Raw genomic sequence first — 23,381 nt, 5'->3', positions numbered from 1 at the left:
TCCATATTTAAAGGAGCCCTGTTAATTGATAACTGGCATCAAGTTTCTGCCTACTGCAGAGTCCGTCTTCAACGCCTGCATCTACCGGCCTACCTGAGGTTTTCTGTATCATGTGATCAGTGGGTACTAGAGCCTGCTAGTACCACACTCAATATAGGCCAGATGCTCCCAGGGACCTGCAGGACTCCCAGAATGGGAAGTTCAGTTGGCCACTAAAACCTATTTATTCTGTAACTAAGCCTGTGGTGTAAGTAATACATGCTCACCTTCTGTAAGAGTCAGTAGAACATTCCCCAAACTGTTCTCTTCCTCCAGGTAATACCTTGAAGCTCATGGCAGTATGTGGACAGGGGTGTTATGGTCCAACACACTGTGCCAGGCCACCTTCTGCTCTTCCTGTGTTGCTCATGCACCCCAGTGGCCCAGCAGCCCAAGCTGTCTGCAGTCTCCTCTCATGAAGGTTCCATAAGTGAACTCTGAGTATTCAGCCTACACCTGCTGCCTTTGCCCAGTACAGCCTGGAGTTCTTTGGGTTCTCCTACTAAGCAGTATGCACTGCCCAGAGTGCATACTACTGTCCAAACCACATAGCTGCTGCACCAGTCCTGTTGGGCTGTCTCAGGTACAGCTGCAATGAGGAGCTGACTTGGCTTTGTTGGACATAGTCTTTATTTCCCTGGGACATGAAGTTAGAAGGGGGATCTACCACATGCTTGATCTTCAAGCACACTTATTTTTCAGGTGTCTGTCTAATGGGTTTTTGTGACTAGTTCTAAACCTGCATGGTTTGAGTTTGTCAAGAAAAACCCCACTTCCACCCCCAGGATGTTCCAGACCCCTGGCACAGCCCAGAAGACCTGGACTGGGAATAGCCTACAGCCATTTACGAACAAGAGTTTTGAGGGGTGGGCACAGAAAGCTTCTTCCTCACGTGCAGGGGTTTGAAGGGCTTCTTTCTAACTTCATCCTCTGTAGTAGTGACCCGATTGTTGTCTGGGGTAGTTGGGAAGGACAGGGTGAAGATACCATGTGTGTTTGTGATGTCGATTCTGATACTCCTCTCTCATGGTGAGACATGGCTGGAGACAGGCTAAGAGCATCTTAAGCCCTTGGGACCTATAATTCTCATCCTCCTGCACACTTCTCTGTCAACTATGCAGCCACAGTTCCAAATATGCAGGTTTCAGAGGCTCAGGATCTGGACATTTATAGGAGATCCTATTTTGAGCATGAGGGTACAGCGAGTAAAGGCCTGAGAAGACACAGGAAATGAAGGGAAGTGGAGGGTATGGAGGAGTGTCTTGGGTAGGGGAGGCACCCCTTTGTCTTACTCATTTGCTGGACATGTTTCTGTCATTCTCTGTCCTCTTGCTTCCTCCATCTCTCCACCTCTGTTTCCAGCCGAACTTATTCCCATGCAGCCCCCACGTCCCAAGTCCAAAGACTGCTGGTCACCTGCCAGTAGGCAGGCAGCAGAGTGTGTAAGACTACACTGCCACTGCCTACGTTTTAGTCTATCCCTCTGGGCTGTAGGAACCTTTTCAGATTAAAACCCCAATCTAGAGCTGTCTGAGAGGTAGGGCTGGACTTGCTGACCACATCATCCCTGGAAAATTTTGGTACCTGGCATGGGCCAGGCTCATTCTTCTATGCCTGAGCAATGACTCTTAATCCAAGAGCGTTTAATATGAGTGCTTTATTGAGAGAGAGATATTTTAGACCCAACAACCAACCTGGATTTCTATCACACAGAGACACGAGCCCTAAACATAAGACATGGACCAAAGATAGCAGAGAATTTGGTTGGCCTCCAGCCAGATCACACAGGACCAGAAAGGAATGTCTACTATGCACACAACAGGGCATATATTGATGGCTATAAATACCAGCAGCATTTTTCCAGCTGAGGCTTCAGAGACCCAGGAGGTGGAACCCACAACAACTAGTGTGAGACTCTTCATATTCCCCCAAGGCCAACCCCCATCCTGCGCCTCTGTATGGTTCTTGAGGTCATGGTACTCAGGGGATCAGTGTGTATAGAAGGGTGTAAGAGGACTCCATGATTCAACAATAGGAGCTGCAGCTTGTGGTGGGTGAAATGTGGCTGCTGTCACCAAGTAGGAAGAACATAACTGACATCAGGGCCCACCACAGTTTCTTACGCTTTTTTGTGAGGATTCTCAGAAAGTCCAATCCAACTTAAATGTGGGATTTCCCATGGAATTAGGAGGGCAGTAGCTTGTAACAAACACCCCAACTCTCAAGTATCTGTGGCTGAGGGTAGATGTGAACCCAGGACCAACCAGCCTGTTGGGGGAAGGGGCAGACATAGCCCTCCCTGGCTTCACTGACTGCCCCAGGACTGAAGACATCTAGGCTTCAGTCACTGGGTACCCATTTTCCTTGGAGTGTTCTCAACAGCAGTGGCCACAGCTGAGTTATCCTGTAACCCTCCTTTTCCAACATTTGGCTAAAGATTTACAGGCTCGTGCCCTCTTCAGAAGTGCACAGAGTGGTCCCTGCCTCAGAAGAGAGGGCCAGCTTGACTGCTCAGTGACCAATGATTAAGCAGGCATGCAGGAAGTGAGAGTGTATCAGGTCTGACTGAGACAAGTCTTCTCAGCCTTGCCAGTCCACCAGCTTCCCGTGCTTCTCCTTAAAGAGCCTTGGTCCAGCCCTCATAGCAAGGGGCAGAGGGCTGCCTGGGAGTGGGTAGTGACAACATTCCCAGGAGCCAGGCCAGCAGCATATCCTCACCTCCTACCTTCCACTCAGAGGGAAGGAGACCAGACTGGGCCCTCCACATATTCACTCTTGGCTCTCTGCCAGGATTTTGCAGAGCAAGGTAGGTCCTGAGCTATGTCTGTCCCCAGGTTGTAGTCCATGCCCTATAGTGAGAGCAAGCAGAGGTCATCCAGGCCAGAGTGGTAGGCACTTCCATCAAGACTGTGTAAAAATACTTTCACATCTGTGCCATGTGTGCAAAGGTAGCATAGGCATGTGCACATACCTATTTGCAATGCACACACATAAATGAACATGTGCGTGCACGTACACATACAACACACAAAATTCACATGTGAAGATACACACATACATACAGACATACACATATATAATAAGTTTATGAGTGCATGTTCATACATTCATATACACATATCAGTAGATTCCATTTGTGAGTATATGTGTATATACATGTGTGCACAGATATGTGTTAACACATGAACATATATATACATCTAGACAACACATGTGTGCATATATACATGTGTACATAAATATACCCTCCTCAGAATATAAACACAAACATATGCACATCATGTGTACATAAACTCACACACGCATATACACTTATGTATACATGTGGTATATGTGATCCACATACAACGTGTAAAACTGGTATATACACATAAACATGTCTATGTGCCCCATGTGTTTGTGTAACACTTATGTACACATCTGTGTGACATGAATACATGTATATGTACTCACACATTCACACATATTACAGCCTACTTCCCCCATAGGTCCTGCATCTTGCTTCTTCCACACACCATCTTCTGTCTTATGCAGACTAGGCCCATTCAGTTCTTAAGGTCCCCATTCACAGAGGCTGTGGACAGCGTGTTGACCAGCCCGTGGTGGTCACCAGACTTCTGGCAACAGTTTCTGATGAGCTTGTAGATGGCAAAGAAAGGGATGGTGAGGCAGGGTACCCCAGCCACAATGACCACAACTGCATACACCCAGTTGGGGTATGGAACCTTCTGAGGTTTCGGGAACTCCTCCTGGGGAGAGAACCACAAGTAACACATGTAGAAAAGGCCTGCCACCACCATGATCTCACCTTTCATTTCTCCCAGTGGAGCCCTTCTGCTGCCCTTCCGCCCCACTTCCTGTCTTCTTCCCCGACAGTTCTCCTTCCTCCCCATCCAGCCACTGCCTGGGCACTCACATAGTCAGGGTCCCAGATGCTATACATGAGCCTCTTGTTGACCTCAATCACAAAAAAGAAGAGGAAGATGACCAGCATGATCAGCGGACTGACCACTCTCCATGTGACTTGCCAGAAGATGTTGGGCTTATGGCCAATCATAAATTCGATGTCCTTGTTGAACCTGCAGCAGAGGCCAGAAGGCAGAGTCACCGGTAGCTCATGAAGGCCAAAGACTGACCAGACTTTCTATATCTGGACAGTAGCTGTCATCTTGGAATGTTGTGCCTTGATAAGTTCCTCTAATTTTGCAGGCAAAGGTGTGTCTGCACTCAGAGGGGACCCAGGTTGACACTGTCATAAGCTGCCATTTGACCTTCTTGGAATCCCCACAGCACTGTGCTATGAGTTCCTCATCAGAGGTCTCATATCCTCACCTAGTTCCTGTCATGTGACAATGAGGGCAGGGGGCTGTCAGACTTTGCTCCTTCCAACTCACACAAGACTCGGCAGCCCTTGTGTGAGCAACAGTAACCCGAAGCTAGATGTCGCACACTATTTCCTGGCCTGCTCAAAGGCAGCTCTGTGGCAGAATTCCTTTCCTCATAAGAGATTTGTTGTGATCACAACGAGACATACAGAACTACTGGTGATTTGTCCAGGGCCCTAGCAGACACTAGAGCTTGGTGATAACCTTTGAGAAACCGGCATCGAGCCTATCACTAGTCATGTCACCTCCTTTCTTCACATCCTTGAGCAATGACTTTCTTAGTGCTACTACTTACAACGGCGTGGAATTCAGACCACTGTGCGTATGCCAGCCACAGCCACTCCAGGTATCAGTTGATACATTTCTTATCGATGCTTCCCAGCATCCCAAAAGTCACATGGCTGGTCCTGCGCTCTTCGGCCTCTACGTTGCTTTTGCAGGCTTAGCGTCTGGTCCCCACTCATGCTGGCGTAACCCTGCCCATGTCCCCTGTGGCCTTTCACTTTTCAGTGGCTTGAAATAGGTTTTCCAGAATAGGATCTCTAGCAAAGGGCCAACACCAACTTAATTTTAGTGGATCTTGATAGTTCATTTTACAGGGATCACGACACAGCTTCTTTGGAAGGTGTAGCTTCCTGGATCCCTGTCCAGCAATGGCAATGATGCCTTGAGATGTTGGGTGAAACTGACAGTTGGAAGTGGCCCTTAATGGTGGCCCTCTGTGCCTTCCTATGCTTGAGTCCTAGAAAGCTGCTGAGGCCCTCTTCCACCTAGAAGAGCCTATGCCCAATTCCAGAAGTACTCCTGATGTGATTAGCCACCAAGTGGATGGCGGGCATTGAGCTCCATCTTGCCTGAGGATGTGTGATGTCCATGTCCTACAGAGCCCAAGTCCTGCCACCTTGCATGCCTCCCCTACCCCTCCTCACTTCCTACCTTCTCCCTGCTTTTATTCTAGACCCAGTGCTGCTTACTGAAGATCATGTGTGTGTATGTGTGTATGTATGTATATATGTGTATTACATATATACATGTATACATATACATCATATACACATACATTATATACATATATATGTATTGTTTGTGTAATGAGGTGTGTCTGAATTTTCACTTGTATTTTCTTTCTCTGGCACCCAAAGTTGCTACATGTCAGTTTCTAGTACACCTGCAAATTCCTGTTCTTGGACAGGTAGCCGGGCTGTTGGGAATTATACATTCTGTTTAGATCATGTCTAATAAGAAAGGAGGTATGACTTCAGCAAGGCCTACCCTTCATGCTCCGACCTCTCTCCATCTCTTGGAACAAGTGCCAGGACTAAGCCAGTGCCAGACCACTCCTGCAAAGGAAGCCTCCACTCTTGTGCAATAGTGAGAGCTTCGTGCCGTGGCGTGCCTACTTCCCTTACACCTACTTGGCTGGCTCAGCTTAACAGAGATTCTGTGACTCAGATTTCTGTTAAAGATGGCATGTTGCCACGGAGCTACCCCTCCTACCTGTCAATTCCATACACGTAGACGACGGCAAACATCTCACAGAAGGCGACGACTAGCAGAGGGATGGAACCAGCATAGCTGTCCAGGAGGGAAAGCCAGTATTGGCCCGAATTCAGTGTGAAAATGAAGGCGATGAGATATGTCCCCAAGCAGATGAGGCCTGTGGCCAGACAGGGAGCAGAGCTGTGGCTACAAGTCTACTCAACCCAGGACTGCACCCACCACTGTCATGAGGAACACAAGCGTGTCTCCCTTAGATGGCAAGCTTCATGCATACCTGTCAGCAGTTCTTTGGGCCACTTCTTAGGGGTGATATTGAGGTCCTGAAGAGGTACAACCACACCCTCCATGTTCCCAAACATGGAGGAGAGGCCCAGGCAGAAGAGCATGATAAAGAAGAGCACCGACCAGAGTGGGGACACCGGCATCTTCGTGATGGCTTCAGTGAAGACAATGAAGGCCAGGCCTGTGCCTTCCACACCCTGTACCAATGCACAGCACAAGATCATCTCAGCTTTCTGTTCCTTTCCTCCCTCTTGGGTCAGCTACTGATATTGCCCTTCATTGCTTCCCCAGAGATTAAAGGTTAAGTCTCCATTGCTGAAGACGCTGTGCACTTTGGACACAGGACTCTGAAGAGTCCAGCTGAGTATGATCTGAAAACCTCCTCCCCAAAGACTAGCTTTCATAGTACCAAAGGTATTGAGCGAGCTGCCAAGGGAGGAAAGCACAGCAATAGTCCTCCTCAGTTGTGAACTATAACAATGATCCCTCAAAGTTCAACAGTGGCTTTCATATCTTGGCATCAACCAACAGCTGTTTAACTGAACCTAAGGCCCACCCAAAAGGAGGGAAATTATGGCTGGCACTGGACCAAGCCAACTCTCTGGAATGTTGAAGTCATGGATCCAAAAGAAGAACTTGACCTACTTTAATAAACCAACATAATTTTTAACTACATGCTGAGTGTCTATCCTTATACCCACAGATAAGGGTAGGCCTCACCCCTCATCAAAGAAACTTCTCCTTCAATCAGATAGAGACTCTTAACAGAAAACTACAACTGGCCAAAAATGCAGAGAACAATGGACCTTGGGGTGCCCATCCCCAGTGGATGTATCTACCATACAACTCTGTACCCAAGGTCCAGGGAACATTATGAAGGAGGGGACAGAAAGATTGTCAAAGGCTAAGGATCAAGAAAACAGCCATGGTATTGTGTTTTTTATGACAAGGAAGCAATACTCATAACACCTCAAACTCATAACACCTGCTTAAACAAGACCTGAACGAGAATAACACCAGCAGGCATGATAGTGAGGTAATGGAGACTGTAAATCTCACTGAGGGGAGAGGGAAAGGAGGAAGGCAACCCTATACAAAGAACTGTAGGCAACTGGCGAATGCTGAGAGCAAGAGAAGGGAGTTTGCCAAAGAAAAGCCCGGTCACCGGTTATCCAATACCAAGTGATCAACCCTGAAACAATATACATACAAGTCATGGCAAATTGCCTCAGCAGGCTGTGTTCATATAGCGAGGCGTACATGTGTAACAGTCAAAGAAAAAGAGGTTGTGGATCTGAGGACTGAGGGGGAGGAGGGGAGGGGTTGAAGGGAGGATCAGGGGATGTTTTGTATAATTGATTTGAGAGGCTGGAGGAATCAAGCGGGGAGAGTCATGATGGGTGAACAGTGGCTCCTTCCTCCCTGCCTGGATTTTAACTCCTGCCACTCTTGGAGGGTATGATGCTGACTGTGCAAAGCCTCTCTGCATGACTCGCAAAGACAAAAAAAGGATGTTCTCCCCCTCCCCACACATGAGACTTTGATGGCATGGAGATCGCTGCACCTACCTCAGAAAGGAAGGTGTTAATGTTACAGGTCTGAAACTTCAGCTGTGCATAGGCCTCGGGATTGGTCTCATTGCACCAGTGTTGATAGGCCTCAAAGTTCTCTGAAGTCACATTGCCCTCAGGCAGGTCGAACCCATTGATGAGGGTCAGGATGTTCCTGGAAGTAATGAAAAGGGCTTCTGTGTGTCCCAGGCAGGAGCTGCTCAAAGACTGGACTGGCAAGGGTTGGGCAAAGAGGAGAGGGGTCTATGTGCATGCCCTTTGAACTCATCCCCAAATGCTAGGGTAGCAACTCACATGTTGACACAGTCATCAAAGCGCTCAGTGGCTCGGAAGCCAATGATGGAGTAGACCACGGTGGCTGCATACACAGATGTGAAACCATTGATGATGGACACGATCACGGAATCCATCTCACAGTTATTGCTGAGGATGAGAGGAGTGTCACCTCAGGACAACACGGCTGATGCCCAAGGCCCATGCCCCACCCACCGAAAGTCAGTCTGCAGCACAGCAGATCCAGTGTGTTCTGGTCTAAGGCTGAATCCCTGAGTGCCCATCTGTTGGCAAAAAAAGAAGCTAATGTAATCTAGGGGAACCCAGGTCCTGCTATGTGGACATATGTGGCCACTGAGGACTCAAGATGACCAGAGGGCTGTGTCCTGACCCTGAACCAAGCTGCTGTCTTCTTTTCTGTGTTTCAATCTTCCCAAACATACAGACCACAGCTATGGAGACGCTCTGGAAGCCCAGGATACCAAGAGTTGGAGATTCCTAGAATCAATGCCACCTTAGGCCACAGGCAAAACAATCAGCCTCACAAAAAGCACAAGCCTTGAACTCACACTAACAGGTAAACAGGTCCTCATGGCCAAGAGAAAGAGGCCAAGCCAGGTTCTCTACTGCTTTGAAGCCTCTCTCTTAACCCAGGCTTCTCTAAAGATGAGGTTTTACTATTTATGCCATAGAAATTTGTTTATAAGAGCAATTTGGATTAATATTTATAAAAGCAATTCAGTTTATAGTCCTCAGGCCTGGGAGAACCCCAGAGCTAAATGGACTACCTGCCTGAAGTAAAAAGGAGGAAGAGATTCTAGAATTTTCCAGATGGGACTTGGCCATCCTGGCTGGTATTTGAGGCAGGGTAGGACCATCCTGAACATCTGTCCTTGTAATGTCTATGCACCTCAGAAGGATGGATGCTCACCCACAGCACAGAGTGGAAGGGTCAGGTCCCATATGTATTTCAGATGAGAGACCCAGGTTTATGCAAAGAGGCAACACAGATCTGCATGTTCCTAACTCTTAGGGACATGGACGATGTGGCCACAGCTCAGGGGCTGACCCAACTCTTTGACCCTTATTCACCCTCAGCCCTCTGTGACTTAGACCCCACAGTGACTTCCTGATTGAAGCCTTTGAAGTCCCATCTGGAGATACGCAGTACAGCTTGAGCATGCCCTGATCCCAGTCTCTCAACCCCAACCCCACACACAACTACCATTGTGCTGCCCCATGCTGAGTCAAAAGCACAGTACACAACCACCAGAAAAGTACATGTCACACTGCAGCACAGTGCCACCTCACCTGGAAAAAAAAGGGTATCCCCCAAAAACAGATAATTACAAAAGTTGACAAGAAAGGGAAACAGAAGCCACTCTGCACAGCTGGAGAGAACTTGTAATCATGCAGTGCTGTGGAGAGCAGCCTGTGGGTCCTTAGATAGCTGATCACACAGAGTGGCATGATGGCAAGTCTCCTCCCAGGTATACCCCAGAACACGAACACGAACACGGCAACAGCACATGTGGGGCAAGCACCATTCACAGTTATAAAAGCGGAAGCAGCCGAAGTCCCTGCAGGTGTTTGGGCAAGCACATTTAGGCTGTCCTCACAGCAGGTGGTCAGCCAGCCACACCAGTCTGTAGCACCAACATACTCTACATTAGGGAAGCATCATGTCAATGTGAAACCAGATGCCAAGACCCCACACCTCCAGTTCTACCCACAGAAAATACTCAAGCAGACAAACGGACAGGAGCAGGGAAATGCTACCAGTGGACCTGGGAGTTCAGGAGTACCTGCTCATGAGAATGTTCTCGAACTAAATGGTGACTGAACAACTGTGTGATTGTGCTACAACCATTGGATTCATGTGAATGACTTCATGTAGCCTAGCGTGGGTGAACTGCACAGAATACAAACTGTCTGAATAAAACAGTCATAAAAATAATTCACCCACAGCTCCACTTGGGCTCTACCTGCGGCGGCACTTCTAGGGTCGCCTTCTAGAATTTTCCGTGGCTCCAGAATTCGTTTTCTGAAGCCTGAGATCCATCAGTCAGTGACTAAAAGACCATAATCTGATGGAACACCTGCCCATCCACCCAATATCAACACATCATCTGAAGTGCCTGCACTCCCAGACCATAAGGGACCACAGGCCATGCCCTCTAAGAACAGACTGTTCCTGTGTCATACGTATTGAAAACCACACCTCCCAGAACAGACATGCCCTGACTGTCAGGCCCTGCCTCTTCTCTAGCCTTGTCTGCTGCCCAGGTCTCTCCATGGGGTTGCCTATCCTGATCCATAAAACTCTGATGTACCAAAAGCTTCCATCCACTCCCTGCCCAGCTCTCCCTTAGGCTTATCATCGCAAACCACCAACTGATCCGACTGCTTTCCCCTGACCAACACTGGTCACAAAGGACAGGTCTGGTTGCACCAAGCCTAGCTAGTGTTCCCTAAACCTTTGTGGGAAACAATAAATATCACCTGTATCCTCTCTGAATGTTTGCGAGGGTTCTTCATTGCTTAGGGATTTTCCAGAAGATGTCAGGATGAGATGCGTGCCTAAAGCTGTCAGGGTCACAGTTTTCAGGATCTGTCCTGGGTCCAGGGTGGGCTTTGGGGGACAACAACATACCTGGAGCCTGGAGTTCTGAGGTAGACTGGGAACAATGTGGCCATCAAGTTGGGAGTGGAGGAGGGAGCATGATAGACCAAGCAGCAGAGATTATCAAGGATTCAGCAAGGGGTGATCCTCTCAAAGCCTGTGCCTTCTATTCCTGCCAGCTCTGTGCTTAGACAGGGCTGGTCAAGGGCAGCTGCAGAGTCACACTGGCCAACATTGGTTCTGAGGGCTGTGCTTTTGAAAGCACCCTCCTTCTTAACTGCACAGCAGAGTTGGTTCTACATGGTCTGACAGGGAAACCAGACTCCAGGACCCCAGCTCCTATCTCTGCAGGCCCTCCCTCCATCAATATACTCACTGCACAGAGTTGTAGCTGGAGAAGGAGATGAGGCCCCCAAAGGCCAATGAGAAGGAGTAGAAGACCTGAGCACCTGCATCCAGCCACGTGTTGGGGTTGCTCAGCTCCGTGATCTGTCATACAGGGACTCAGCTGTAACCACAGGAAGCATCCCCCTCCACTGAGGAAGAAGCTATCTTCTTCCCCAGCAGTGGATGCCATTCTATACAAGGGGGGGAAAAGACAAGCCACCCAAGAGTTTCCATCCAGGATATATATGTTAAAGGCCCACCCATAGGCTAACCCCTTTCCAGGCCTTTCTCAACAAGGACACTGGCCTGTGCATCAGAAAGTCAGCTGTCACCATATAGAAATGAGCTGGTCTTGCAGCCAAGAGAATCCAGCATGGACTTCTTCCTTGGGATCTGAAGCCCTGGGATAGTCAGCTGGTAGATGGCAAAGACTCACGTTGGGTGTGAAAAGGAAGACAATGCCGTTGGTGGCACCCTTCAGAGTCAAGCCACGGATGAGAAAGATGGTCAGCACAACATAGGGCAGGGTGGAGGTGATGTACACAGCCTGTGAGGAAGGGGGTGGGGGAGACACAGTGTGGGATGGGTGCAGAGGTCAGACAAGGACAAAGGGCCAATTCAGGATGCAGCATGCTCCGTTGTGTACCGCACCTTCCCAGTGGTTTCGATGCCACGGATGATACAAACATACAGCACACTCCAAGCACATGTCAGGCAGAGCAGGATCCACCACTGGATGGAGCCTGAGTCATCGATGGAAGTGGAGATGTTGAGAGTCTCTCGGTACCAGAAGTAGTCCACGGAAGAGCTCTTGGCACACTCTTCCACGTAGCCTGCGGAACCAGGGTGCACATCAAGGTGTGGGTCAAAAGTGGGGATGAGCTAGAAATAAGCCAGGGGAAGTGGCAGAAACCTAGCCTCTGTCTGAGGCATTAACAACAGGGATACATTTGTGCACATGAAGATAGCCTCACATATATACATGGGCGCTTGTGGATGCACCTACACAACTGAATCCACACACCACACACATGTGCACGTACACACTTATTTGTACATAAGTGCTCATCCGTGTGAAGTCTGCTAAGAAATACTGTTGGGCTCTGACATAGGCCCAAGCCTCTGAGAACCAGCTCCTCCCTGACTCCTGGAAGAAACTATTACCCCTGAAGTAGCCTGCACATGGTCTTTGCCATACCCATGATCACTGCAGTCCAACTCCGTGTTCTCTTACCACAATGGGTGGTGGTTATCTTACCATCTCTTCCTCAAAGAATCAACTGGAGCTCTCCCACCAGAAGAAGTCAAGATCCTGGGGAGGACTTGTCCTTTGACAAAAATGGGTCCATCTTAATGGGCCCCTAAGAGTTCATGTGAGACCCTCAGAGCTACTCTGGTAGTCAGGACGGTGGTTATTAAACAGGCTCTCATACTCCTCGGTAGCTATGTGTATCTGTGAGCCAGACGTGTCCCATAGGTCATGGGCAAAGACATGTGCCTCTCTGTCTTCACAGGAGAGAGGCCTGAGAAGGTATAGGTGACAAAGACACTTGTGGCAGTGTGGTCTCTTTGTGCAGAGACACAGGAAGCACAGGGGAGGGAACTAGAAAGTCTCCAAGATACCAAGGATCTGTACCCCCTACTCTTGCTAGTGATGCTTGTTGATCCAGAGCCACCTACACACTTCTCATGGCTCGTCTACTGATGGTATCAGCCATATGACCCGTATGACAAAGGAAATCATCTTGTGTAAGGCTTTCTTCTTGGACTGTGGATTTCTATTTTGTTTTGTTGTGAGAGGGTCTGATACTGAAGCCCATACTAGCCTGGAACACATGGTGTAGGCCTCAGTCTGTAGCAATCCTTTTGCCTCTGCCTCCTGAATATTGAGGTAATAGATATACCTCTCTCTTTTCTCCCCTCTCCTCCCCTCTCCCCTCTCCTCCCCTCTCCCCTCTCCCCTCTCCTCCCCTCTCCTCTCTCCTCCCCTCTCCCCTCTCCCCTCTCCTCTCTCCTCCCCTCTCCCCTCTCCCCTCTCCTCCCCTCTCCCCTCTCCTCCCCTCTCCCCTCTCCTCCCCTCTCCCCTCTCCTCCCCTCTCCTCTCTCCTCCCCTCTCCCCTCTCCTCCCCTCTCCCCTCTCCTCCCCTCTCCTCTCTCCTCCCCTCTCCCCTCTCCTCTCTCCTCCCCTCTCCCCTCTCCTCCCCTCTCCCCTCTCCTCCCCTCTCCTCTCTCCTCCCCTCTCCCCTCTCCTCTCTCCTCTCTTCCCCTCTCCCCTCTCCCCTCTCTTCTCTCCTCCTCCCTCTCCCCTCTCCTCCCCTCTCCCCTCTCCTCCCCTCTCCCCTCTCCTCCCCTCTCCCCTCTCCTCCCCTCTCCCCTCTCCTCCCCTCTCCCCTCTCCTCCCCTCTCCCCTCTCCCCTCTCCCCTCTCCCCTCTCCCCTCTCCCCTCTCCCCTCTCCCCTCTCCCCTCTCCCCTCTCCCCTCTCCCCTCTCCTCCCCTCTCCCCTCTCCCCTCTTCCCCATTCTCTTAGTGTGTATGCATGTGTGTGTTCATGTACCTGTGTCTGTGTATTTGTATGTACATGGAGTGTGTGTTCATGTGTGTACAGGTTCAGGTGTGTGAAAGCTCATGTGTGGAAGCCAGAGATCAATTTTGAGCATCACTCAGGAGGCCCATCTTATTTTTTGAAACGGGGCTTCTCACTAGGACCTAGGCTCACTAATTAGACTGGGTTGGATGGCCAGCAAGGCCTTACAATCCTCCTGTCTCTGTTTTCCTGGCTCACTGGTATTACATGTGGTTTGTTATGTGGGCACTGGGGGGTTGAACTGAGGTCTTCATGCTTTATAATAAACACTTTAAACTGACTTCACTATCTCCATAGTCCATACAACATGAATTTTTAAATGCCATATGCTTTAAATGTTTCTCTGGTTATTTGCTAACTCTGGTCTTTAAGAATCTAATTCCTAGAAAATGAGAAGGCATCTGGTCACAAGGTATGACCATCTGTCTAAGAAGTTGCCAGCAACCATTTCTTCCCCTCTCCTACTATATTATAAGCTATATTATATCAGATGGACAGAGATAGGGGTGGGGGTGGCATCTGCATCCCACTGTGTAGGGCCAGTGGCTCACCTGTCTGATTCTGGTTGAGTGGACATTCACTCCATGGCAGAGGTTCCTGAAAGGAGTTGAAGAAATACCACATGACCCAAGCGATGATGGTGTTGTAGTACAGGCCCACCATGAAGGACACGAACATGGAGGCGATGCCTGTGGGGAGGGATGGCACTGTGCAAGGCGTATCTCTACCAGGTATCTCTACCTGGTGAGTGCATGGGTACCCATCTATGCTGTCCCACCCCAGGGAGACAGTAGGACACTGGGAGGGGCCTGCTCCTCAACCTGAAGAGCAGACACAGCCCAGACCTAGAAATGGGATATCATTGTATGTTCACCTGACTCTCCCAGAATGAGCTCAAGGTCCCAGAACTCTACACCCTCACCTGCTCCACCTATGGCCCCAAAAGATTTATCCAGGTAAGTGGTCCCAGAGCCCTTGCAAAGAACTTTTTGACAATGTCAGTGGGGGTGGCTCTGCCTCAGGGAGACCTACTTGGCAAGTCCCAAGCCAAAGACAAGTGGGTAGATTCAGGAAAATCTCTGTGAAGAAATAGTGAGAGGCGCAAGCCCAGATCTTAGTGGGCAGTGGCTCAGTATCTGGGGAGAACGGGTTGACCTGTAAGGAGTTTCGTGAATGTGCCGTTTTGATTGTGAAACTAAAAACCAAATGTGTGTGAAAGGAAAGCAAAGCGGGGGAACGTTGAGATCCAGAGAGTTGGGGGAAGGAGGGCGTAAGGGCAGGGAGGGCTTGAGGTCAGGGAGAGGCCGCTGTGTGGGCTTTGGGCTGTCCAGCATTGGGCTTCTGGGATAAACATATCTGAACTCTCTGTCCGTGGACCCTGACCTTCTCTTCCCTGGCTGGAGAGCCCACACCACTTTCTTGCATTCTGAGCTCTCAGTGAGCCATGTCCTCTTAGTGAGGCTGGAGGTTGGACCATCTCCAAGCCAGAGTTTGTAAATGAGTGACCACACCTAGGCTGGTGGCAGTGCTGGGCATCTTTGCTGAGTGTGTAGGAGTGGTCAGAGCAGGCAGCCAGCAGCTCCCCCTTCTGGCCCTGGAGGCTTTTGCTCTAGTAAGGTGGGATCAAGTGCTCTCCCCCAACAGCTAGATCTTCCTTGTGCCCTGGGTTGTGGGGACTCAGGCGACCTCTGCTGGCCTTTCTGTTCCCTGATGACCATGAGCCTGGCCTAGATGCTGTAACCGACACTCCCATGGAAGTGTCTTTCATTAGAGTGGACACTCTAATGAAAGGTTGCAGAGGGCGTCTGGAAGAACATGACCCAGGAACTGATTAGGAAAGCTAAGGAGAAACTAGACAAGCCCTGTAAACCCTGGGCCAGCTGGGAGCATTGACACACCTACACCCTTCAGAGCAGGGTGGATGGAGCTCCACACACCCACGCTGCCCTTGCGTAGCCTCTGTCCGATGGCAAACTCCAGGTGCAGCAAGGGAATGCCCTCCAGCACCAGAAGGATGAGGAATGGGATCATGAAGGCCCCTGGATGGGAAGAAGAAAGACATGTCATTACAATCCAGTATACCACCTGGGGATAGGCACTTTAAAACCTTTGTTCTAATGATGCCACCAACAACCCTGTGGCACTTGAACAGAGTTTATAATGCAGTTGTAAGCCATGTGAGTGGGACCACAGCAAACTTCACAGCCTGGAAGTATTCCTCGGGTAGGCAGTCTCCATCATCACATATAAACACTCCCTGCTGGCTTGAAGAAGAATACTGCCATTAAACAAAGGCATGTGACAGCGCCACCATGCTCATCAACAGAAAAAAAAAAAAACCAAAACCAAAAACAAACAAACAAACAAACAAAAAAAAGCAGAGGGGCCTACTGGCTGTCTCCAGGCCTTACACTGACCAGAGCCTTGTGGACAGAAGGACAGAGTCACAACTTCTGAGAATAACTGTGCTGAGGACAGTGTGTCACTGCACAGTCACCTGATGCTAAATCTGCTGTCAGACAGCAGCATGAAAAGGGACCTCTTTACTGGTGGTTCTGGGGGACTTGAGGAAGAAAGCGCCCTTTGGCTTAGAGCAGCTCCCTTTGCCGGTGTATGTTCTTTGCTTCAAACTGTAACAAGTACAATAATGGCCTCAAAAAACTAGCCACATTGCCCTCATCTGTGCAGACCCCTTTGTACTATAGACCTAACAAGCCCTAATACTAGGAAGTGTGTCTCTCCTGTGATTTAAGAAAGCAATCGTTAATGGTGTCCTGTACATTAATTATACTTCTATAAGAGCTACATTAATGAGAAAAGTTTAAATAATGTATACCGAATAACAATATTGGAGCTAGAGAGCTGGCTCAAAGGATGCTAGGCACTTATGCTCTTACAAGTTCCTTCAGATTCCAGCACCTGCATGGTGGTTCACAACCATCTATAACTCCAGTTACAGGAGATCTAACCCCTTTTTTTTTTTTACCTCCATGGGAACTAGGCATGCACATAAAACATATACATATTTGAAGGCAAAATACTCATACACATATAATAACTAAATAAATCTTTAAAAAAAAAGAGCTGAGCATGATGGCACATGACTTTGATGTTAATAGGAGTATCTCTGTAAGTTCTAGGCTAGCCTGGTCTATATAGCAAGTTCCAGGACAGCCAGGTCTGCATTGAGAAACCTACCTCAAACAAAAAGAAAAGAGAGAGCAGTGGGGAATACCACTACCAACAGAGAACCTGTGGAATAGGAGAAAAGATTTGCAAACTACGAATCTGGTGAGGTATTAAAATTCTCAGACTATTTAGAGGACAAAACTCAAACAAAATCTAACTTAAAGATGATTACAGACCCCCAAAAGATGTTGACCCAGAGAAGACACACAGAGTCTATTAACACATAAGAAGATGTTCACGTTACTGAGCATGCAGAAAATTAAAGTCTAAATTGTGAGTCACCACCTCATACCATGAGGATAGCTACAAAAGCAGGAAAAAAAATATAAGGTCAGGAGAGGTTCAGACTAAAATTGTCAATGCTGTTTGGTGAGAAAACAGAGAAGTACAACCACTATGGAAAATAGTGGGGTCATTTGTGGAGTAAGAGTAAACACAGAACCACCATGCTAGTCAGCAATTCCATTTGTAGGTCCCCAAGAGAATTGAAAGCAGAACCTCAACAAGGTGTTTGATGCCTGTGTTTAGGAGCTGAGTGGACAAACACACCATGGTTTACCTCGTACAGTAGGATTTCAACAGAGGGAGGAAAATGGAGGATTAGATTAAGTTAGACAAAAACCAGTCACCAAAAGTCCAAATGGTCCACTGAACAGGTCCCTGGATACAACATAATCATGGAAACCATAAAATGAAGGCTGCAGGGCCAGGAAGCAATGTGGGGGGTGACAAGGGGGACAGTTTCCTCTGGAAAGGATGAGTGTTCGAGGTGTGGACCGTGGTCATACTGTACAACCTTACAAATGCACCTAAGGCTGTTGAACAAGACATTTAAAAATAGCCAAGAGGTACCTTTTACAGTGCGTGTTTTCTCACACATGGAAATTGAGAGCAGAAAACACATGAAGCCCTCCCTATACCTACAGTGGCAATCTTACTCATCTCAATTTCCTCTCCTCTGAGGGGACGCTTTAGCTACCACATTTGGCCTCAAATTTTGAGCATTAAGAATTAACCTTTGGCCTGCAGTGGTGGCGCATGCCTTTAATCCCAGCACTTGGGAGGCAGAGGCAGTCGAATTTCTGAGTTCAAGGCCAGCCTGGTCTACAAAGTGAGTTCCAGGACAGCCAGGGCTACACAGAGAAACCCTGTCTCGGAAAAAAAAAAAAAAACAACAATTAACCTTAGACATATGCTGCCCTGTGGGCATTTGGAAACAGTTGTAGCCCAGTGCTGGGTAGAACTAGACAGAAGATGACCTATCCCACATGCCTCCGTAACAATGGAAAGACTAAAAGATTAAGTACTTGGGAGCTGTTTTAATATAAGGATGAACCTGTGCTACCCAGTGGGAAGTACTGCTTCCATGAAGGATACCTTTCATCCCCATGTGTGTCTTGTAAGAAAGCCAGAACTCTTCTGCTGCTGACAGAGAGAGCTGGCATGAGCTTTGGGGCGATCACAATGCTTAGGAGAATTTCCACGGGTGTTTACTCCCAACATCATCGCATTCTATCTTTTTAGAAAAACATAGTCAGAGAAGTGCAGCTGAGAGCTGCCACTGTTTCTATTGTTTCTGTTGGAGGTCTCAGTGGGGCTCAATAAGGACAAAGCTCTAGATCCCAGAGCACCCTGAAATTGGAAGTGTACAGGCCCAGCCAAGGCCTTGACTCCCTTCAACACTTAAGAGTCACTGACATGCGATTCTGTCCTGCAAGGACTCATGGAAGTTCCTTGGGAATGGTCCAGAGCAAATAGCTGTGATCCCACCATGGTCCCATACGTATCATAGTCCTTCGTGCCCAGGTGTCTCTGGCATACGCCACTACTGGGTCTGTAACAGAGGAACACCAAGACATCCCAACATTCAGGTGAGGAACACACTCAGGATGCAGCTACATTTCTCCAGGCTAGGGCACCATCATCCAACCTGACAGAGACAGGGACAGACACAGAGACAGAAAATCAGGGAGAGAGGCAGAAAGGGGCAGAGGAGGGCAAGTGGGGGAGGTAGATGAGAAGGTATAGAAACAAAGAGACTGGGACAGACAGAGAGGCAAGAAAAGACAGAAAGAAACAAGGGATGATGGAGAGAGAGAGAGAGAGAGAGAGAGAGAGAGAGAGAGAGAGAGGAGAGACACAGAGAATCAGAGACAACAATGAAAGATAAGGAGAAACAGAAAGCCAGACAGGAGAAGCAGACACAAGAAGAGACAAAGGGATGGAAGAAGGTAGAGAGATGTTCTCGTTTCTCTAGAGGTCCTTGGGTCCCTGGGGTGAACCAAGTAAGTGAACCAAGGATGGTAGGCTAGCACTTGTTTTCCCCTGTGCCCCATACAGGGGAGCCAGTCACATGGGGGTGCGTCAGCTGCTGACAATCTTGAGGTTCCTGCAGTGGTGCCCATATGCCAAACTTGGTGCAAGACCGGGGCTTCTGTGGGAGCTGACAGAGTGCCAGCCCTGGATAGGGTCTTCATCTCTGAGCTGCTGTCCCACCTTTCCACAGGGTGTGGAGGCAGGAAAACAGGGTACAGGTATTGACCACATCGACGCTGGGGCTCCAGGATGGAGTAACAAGGACTAATGTCCAAAGGTTCCCAGAGATAAGGCCTTTCATGCTCTGCCTGGAGTCCTCAGCGTTTGCTGTTTACACAGAGAGAAGCACCAGGGGAGATCATGGCAAAGTGGGGCTGAAGGGAAATGGAATGTGCAGTTTGAATAAGACTGGTTCTGTCTTTGAATCATGGTTGGGAAAGTAGGAATAAGGGGAGAAAAGAAAGGAGAGCAACAGAGGAGTCAAGAGACAGAAGGCAAGTGCTTCAGGTGGAGAGAGGTCTATCCTATTCTCTCTTTTCAGCAAGGGTATGTGTTGCACACACTTGCATATCGTTGTACACAAGGTAACCAGGTCTAGATGGGATGATGGACCCACCATGAGGCTGCACAGAGGATGTATGGGAAAAGTTAGGAACTTTTTGTGGTTGCTAACCTGATCCTTAAAGGAAGGCAGTAACTGGCCAGGCACCCATGGCACCCACCTTAACCACAACCGCAAATGCTGTTGTGGCTTAGACACAGAGGAAAAGTGGTTCCCCAGTGTCCTAAGGCTTGTAGCCAGGGCTAGGACATATATGGACAACCATGTCCAGGGCAGATGCCTACTGTGAGTATATTTCATCCATGTGGGTTCTCGAGTATTCTGGGTAGATATGGCGACTTCCATGGGTGAGAATGTAAGATTAGGGGCCAGCTGAAGGTCACTGCTGTTGGAGACACCCTCAAGATCCACCTCTCCCATCATATTCTTTCCATTTCACAGGTGACAGCACCAGAACGAGGATGACCTAAGAGGCTGGTCCCGGACTGCTCTGCGTCTACACTACCTCTGAGTACGCAGTCTTCAGGAAAATGGCTCAGAGCAAGCCCATCTCACCCAGGTTTGCTGTGGGAGTTGGTGACTGGCTTATATAATTTTTGGTGGACAGTCTGAGCTCTCAAGAGTAAAGCTACAGAGGAACCAGGGCTGCCTGCTTCTCATGTCTGCTCAGCTTCCCTGGTCCATGCTGCACTGGGAGTTTCTATAGCTGACAAACACAGGAGCTATTCGGAGGCAGAATATCTAAGAGTCTTGGAGCCCCAGGGACAGAGAAGTTCGATTGTTCTTGTCTACCAATACCTGCCATAGTCTCTTGTGTCCCCCCCCCCCAAGAGTCCTCTCAGTCTATTTAAGTTTCCTCTGGAGGCTAGATCAGGGCAGCAGCCTCACCTGCAGGCTTTCTCTGCCAGGGTCCAGAGTCTCAGCCCAGAACAAATCTACCTTGTGATAGAATTGTTTGTAAGAAGTCATTAAAGCAGGAAGCCAACTGTCAGGTCAGGAGAACCATATCTGGATCCTGTTCTCCTGACTTCACCTGACCCAAACACAAACTTCCTTTCCTCCTGGGTGACTGTCTGGCGTGTGTGTGTGTGTGTGTGTGTGTGTGTGTGTGTGTGTGTGTAGTGGGGGGGTGTCAACACAGGCCAGAGTGACCCAAAGACACATGGCTCCTTCAAGAGGTGTTCTCTCCACTTTACCTAGGCTGTCCCTCTAAAACCTAAGCCCAGGCCTTCTCAGAAAGTCAAGGCTCAGAACAGTGTGTCCAAGGGACCAAGGCTATGGCCAGAACCTTCACTGCTCTCTCCCTCTGTCTTCCCAGAGCTGGCACAGAAGTCCACAGACCACTACACCACACACCTACAGGGACGGTGCCACACCCCTCAGTCCCCAGTGCATTGTTGGCTCAGACTGGCTCATTGTGGGGCCAGCACCCCGGGTGCAGCAGTGATCTCAGGTGCTGGGAATCTCATCAGATTCCCACAGAAGCCCGAACTATAGACACAGTTCTTTTGTGGAAATCCTGAACAGTTGCTTGTAGGACCGGCTCAGGCCCAGCCCTTCTCTCTTAGGCATAGGAGTGACCTGACATATCTGCTCGGTGCCTCTTACCCTTCATTGATTTGACACCTCCACATCCCTACAGCAATCCTCCTCAGCAGGGCAGTGCAGGAGAGCCTACGGCTGCCCTGCTTCTGTGTGGAAGTGGGAAGAAGGCCAGAGTCTGTTTGCTGTGGGAGTGCCTACATCCAAAAGTGGTCCTCAGAAAGTAGAAGGGATCCAAGAACAGGAGGTTGGAAAGCCTTGGGCCAGTTCTGTTAAAATCACCTGGAATCTAGGTGATGTCACTTGGGCAGCAATGCCTGAGACTGTCAGTCCTCTCACTTGCTGTAGAGCCTGGTCTGAGTGAAATGTGCTGGCAGCATCATAAAGAGCCAACCTACACGTCTACACAGCACACAGTGGCCGGTTCAGCTTAGCTGTGACAACTTCTCATCACAATGCCAGTGTATGACTGCACGAACTGGAAGTAAAGGAAGCTCCTGACTCAGAGAGGAACCCATACAACCGCACCTGTGTCACACCTTGGGTCCAGCAGAGCCAGTTTCTACAGCAGCCAGGCCTGCCAGACCTCCACTGACAGCATCACATTAAGAAGGCAGAGTCTGGGCTCAAGGTGAGAAGGCAAAGGCAGAAGCACCCCCGACACACACACACACACACACACACACACACAAGGCTGTTTGTGATGATGTTTGTAAGTATGTGTGAGTGTTGTGTGAGTGTGTTGAGTGTGCACATACATGCATGAGGGCTTGTGTGCATTTGCTGGTACAGAAGCTCTTGTGGGGATAATAGCTGAAGTACCAACTGGAAGAAGTTGTCTCTGTAATATAGGAGCCTGTGGGGCAGCTATGCCTGTGACCTCTGTGCCCCAGCTGTGTCCTCCTGAGCCACCTGGATGTGTGCTGTGGAACACCTTCAGTGGAGCAAGGGTCAGAGCCTGGGGCTCTCTGCAGAGGGGGTGCAGCTGGGGGGACATGGGGCCTCACTAGAAAAGCCAAGGTTCTCTTAAAGGCTGCCACACAAGCTGTGGCTCGTGAGTCACTGAGTGCAGCAGCTCCCCTCTGCGTGTGCTGGTCCAGGGCCAGACAGGAGTCCAACAAGACAGGCTCTGTCTGTGCCCTGTCCTCTGAGGATCATCCTTGAGAACCCAACTTCCTGTCTTCCAACAGGATCATGCAGTACCCACCTTCAAAGTGGGCCCAGATGGGTGTTCTACTCTCAGGGAGAGACACTAGGAAACTACCTGTATCATCCCCATCTCCAGGGGGAGATTTTTCTGCAGCCCCATATAAACCGCCTCATTCACATGGGCACGAGTAGATAGGACATATCTCTTTTCACCAACAACTTGAGACTATTACCCTGCCTCTTCCTTCCCCATCTGTGACTCTCTTTAATGCTGAATCCTGAGGAATGTCCATCCCAAGTCCTTGACCCATATTGTTTACTCCTGGGTTCTTGCTTTGGCTTCCACCCATGCCTCACCCACCGACCAGGGTCCCAGGTCCTACCTCCTCCATGGCTCTGGCATAGGTAGGGGAAGCGCCACACGTTGCCCAGTCCCACACAAAAGCCCACACAGGTGAGCATGTACTGGGCCTTGTTGTCCCATTTGGGCCTGGAGCTGGCCTCTTCCTTTTCAATGACCTCTAATTCATCCAGAGATGGAATCCTGTCCTCTAGGCCAGGGTTTGGCAGCACAAGCCTCACCATGGTGGTCGCTGGGCTGGGCTGGGCCTGGCACTCTCAGGCAGTTCGGCAGCCAAAGGGCAAGTGGTGGTGTCCAGGAGCTCCGGCTCTTTATAGAGAACCTTTGGCACCTCACCCCAAGCACCTGGGCCGAAAGGAGGCGTCAGCAGATCCCCGGGGCGCGTCCTGCAGTACTGTTAATGCCTTATCTGCAGAGGCACCCAGCCTAACCAGCTAAGCCACCCCCTCCATTCACTGACAGGAGGTCCTGCTGCAGGCTTGGACACACTTCCCCCTGTACAAACCCATATGTACAGGGTGTGGAGGGGGACAGTGTCAGACCACCCCCAGGAAAGAGGGGGTACTTCCAGCAAATAGATCAAAATAGATGGTGTCTGTTGGTGTCCTGTGCAGACC

The 23,381-nt window shown here is 49.4% G+C and overlaps 1 protein-coding gene across 1 annotated transcript; it reads right to left on the bottom strand.

Moving 5' to 3' along the window:
- Positions 1-1,677: 1,677 nt before the first annotated feature.
- Slc6a19 (solute carrier family 6 member 19) lies at positions 1,678-23,073 on the bottom strand. Its single transcript, XM_034523565.2, has 12 exons — positions 22,787-23,073; positions 15,544-15,684; positions 14,197-14,334; positions 11,712-11,893; positions 11,497-11,607; positions 11,050-11,162; positions 8,072-8,200; positions 7,775-7,931; positions 6,199-6,403; positions 5,922-6,081; positions 3,956-4,118; positions 1,678-3,788 (listed from the first exon to the last, which is right to left on the bottom strand). Exons 1-12 carry the CDS (start codon positions 22,986-22,988, stop codon positions 3,585-3,587), a joined length of 1,905 nt encoding a protein of 634 aa, XP_034379456.1. The 5' UTR covers positions 22,989-23,073; the 3' UTR covers positions 1,678-3,584.
- Positions 23,074-23,381: the final 308 nt, after the last annotated feature.

Source organism: Arvicanthis niloticus, chromosome 19 (genome assembly GCF_011762505.2).
Source record: "Arvicanthis niloticus isolate mArvNil1 chromosome 19, mArvNil1.pat.X, whole genome shotgun sequence".
Taxonomy (NCBI): domain Eukaryota; kingdom Metazoa; phylum Chordata; class Mammalia; order Rodentia; family Muridae; genus Arvicanthis; species Arvicanthis niloticus.
Note: the sequence above shows the minus strand (reverse complement) of the source record. Positions and strands in the feature narration are given on the sequence as shown.

Coding starts and splice junctions, on each gene's coding strand:
- Slc6a19 (XM_034523565.2), bottom strand. CDS start 22,988: ATGGTGAGGCTTGTGCTGCCAAACCCTGGCCTAGAGGACAGGATTCCA. Junction 11,163..11,496: donor TCTTCCTTTTCACACCCAAC/GTGAGTCTTTGC, acceptor CCTGTATGACAG/ATCACGGAGCTGAGCAACCC. Junction 6,082..6,198: donor GCCCAAAGAACTGCTGACAG/GTATGCATGAAG, acceptor GTCTGGCCACAG/GCCTCATCTGCTTGGGGACA.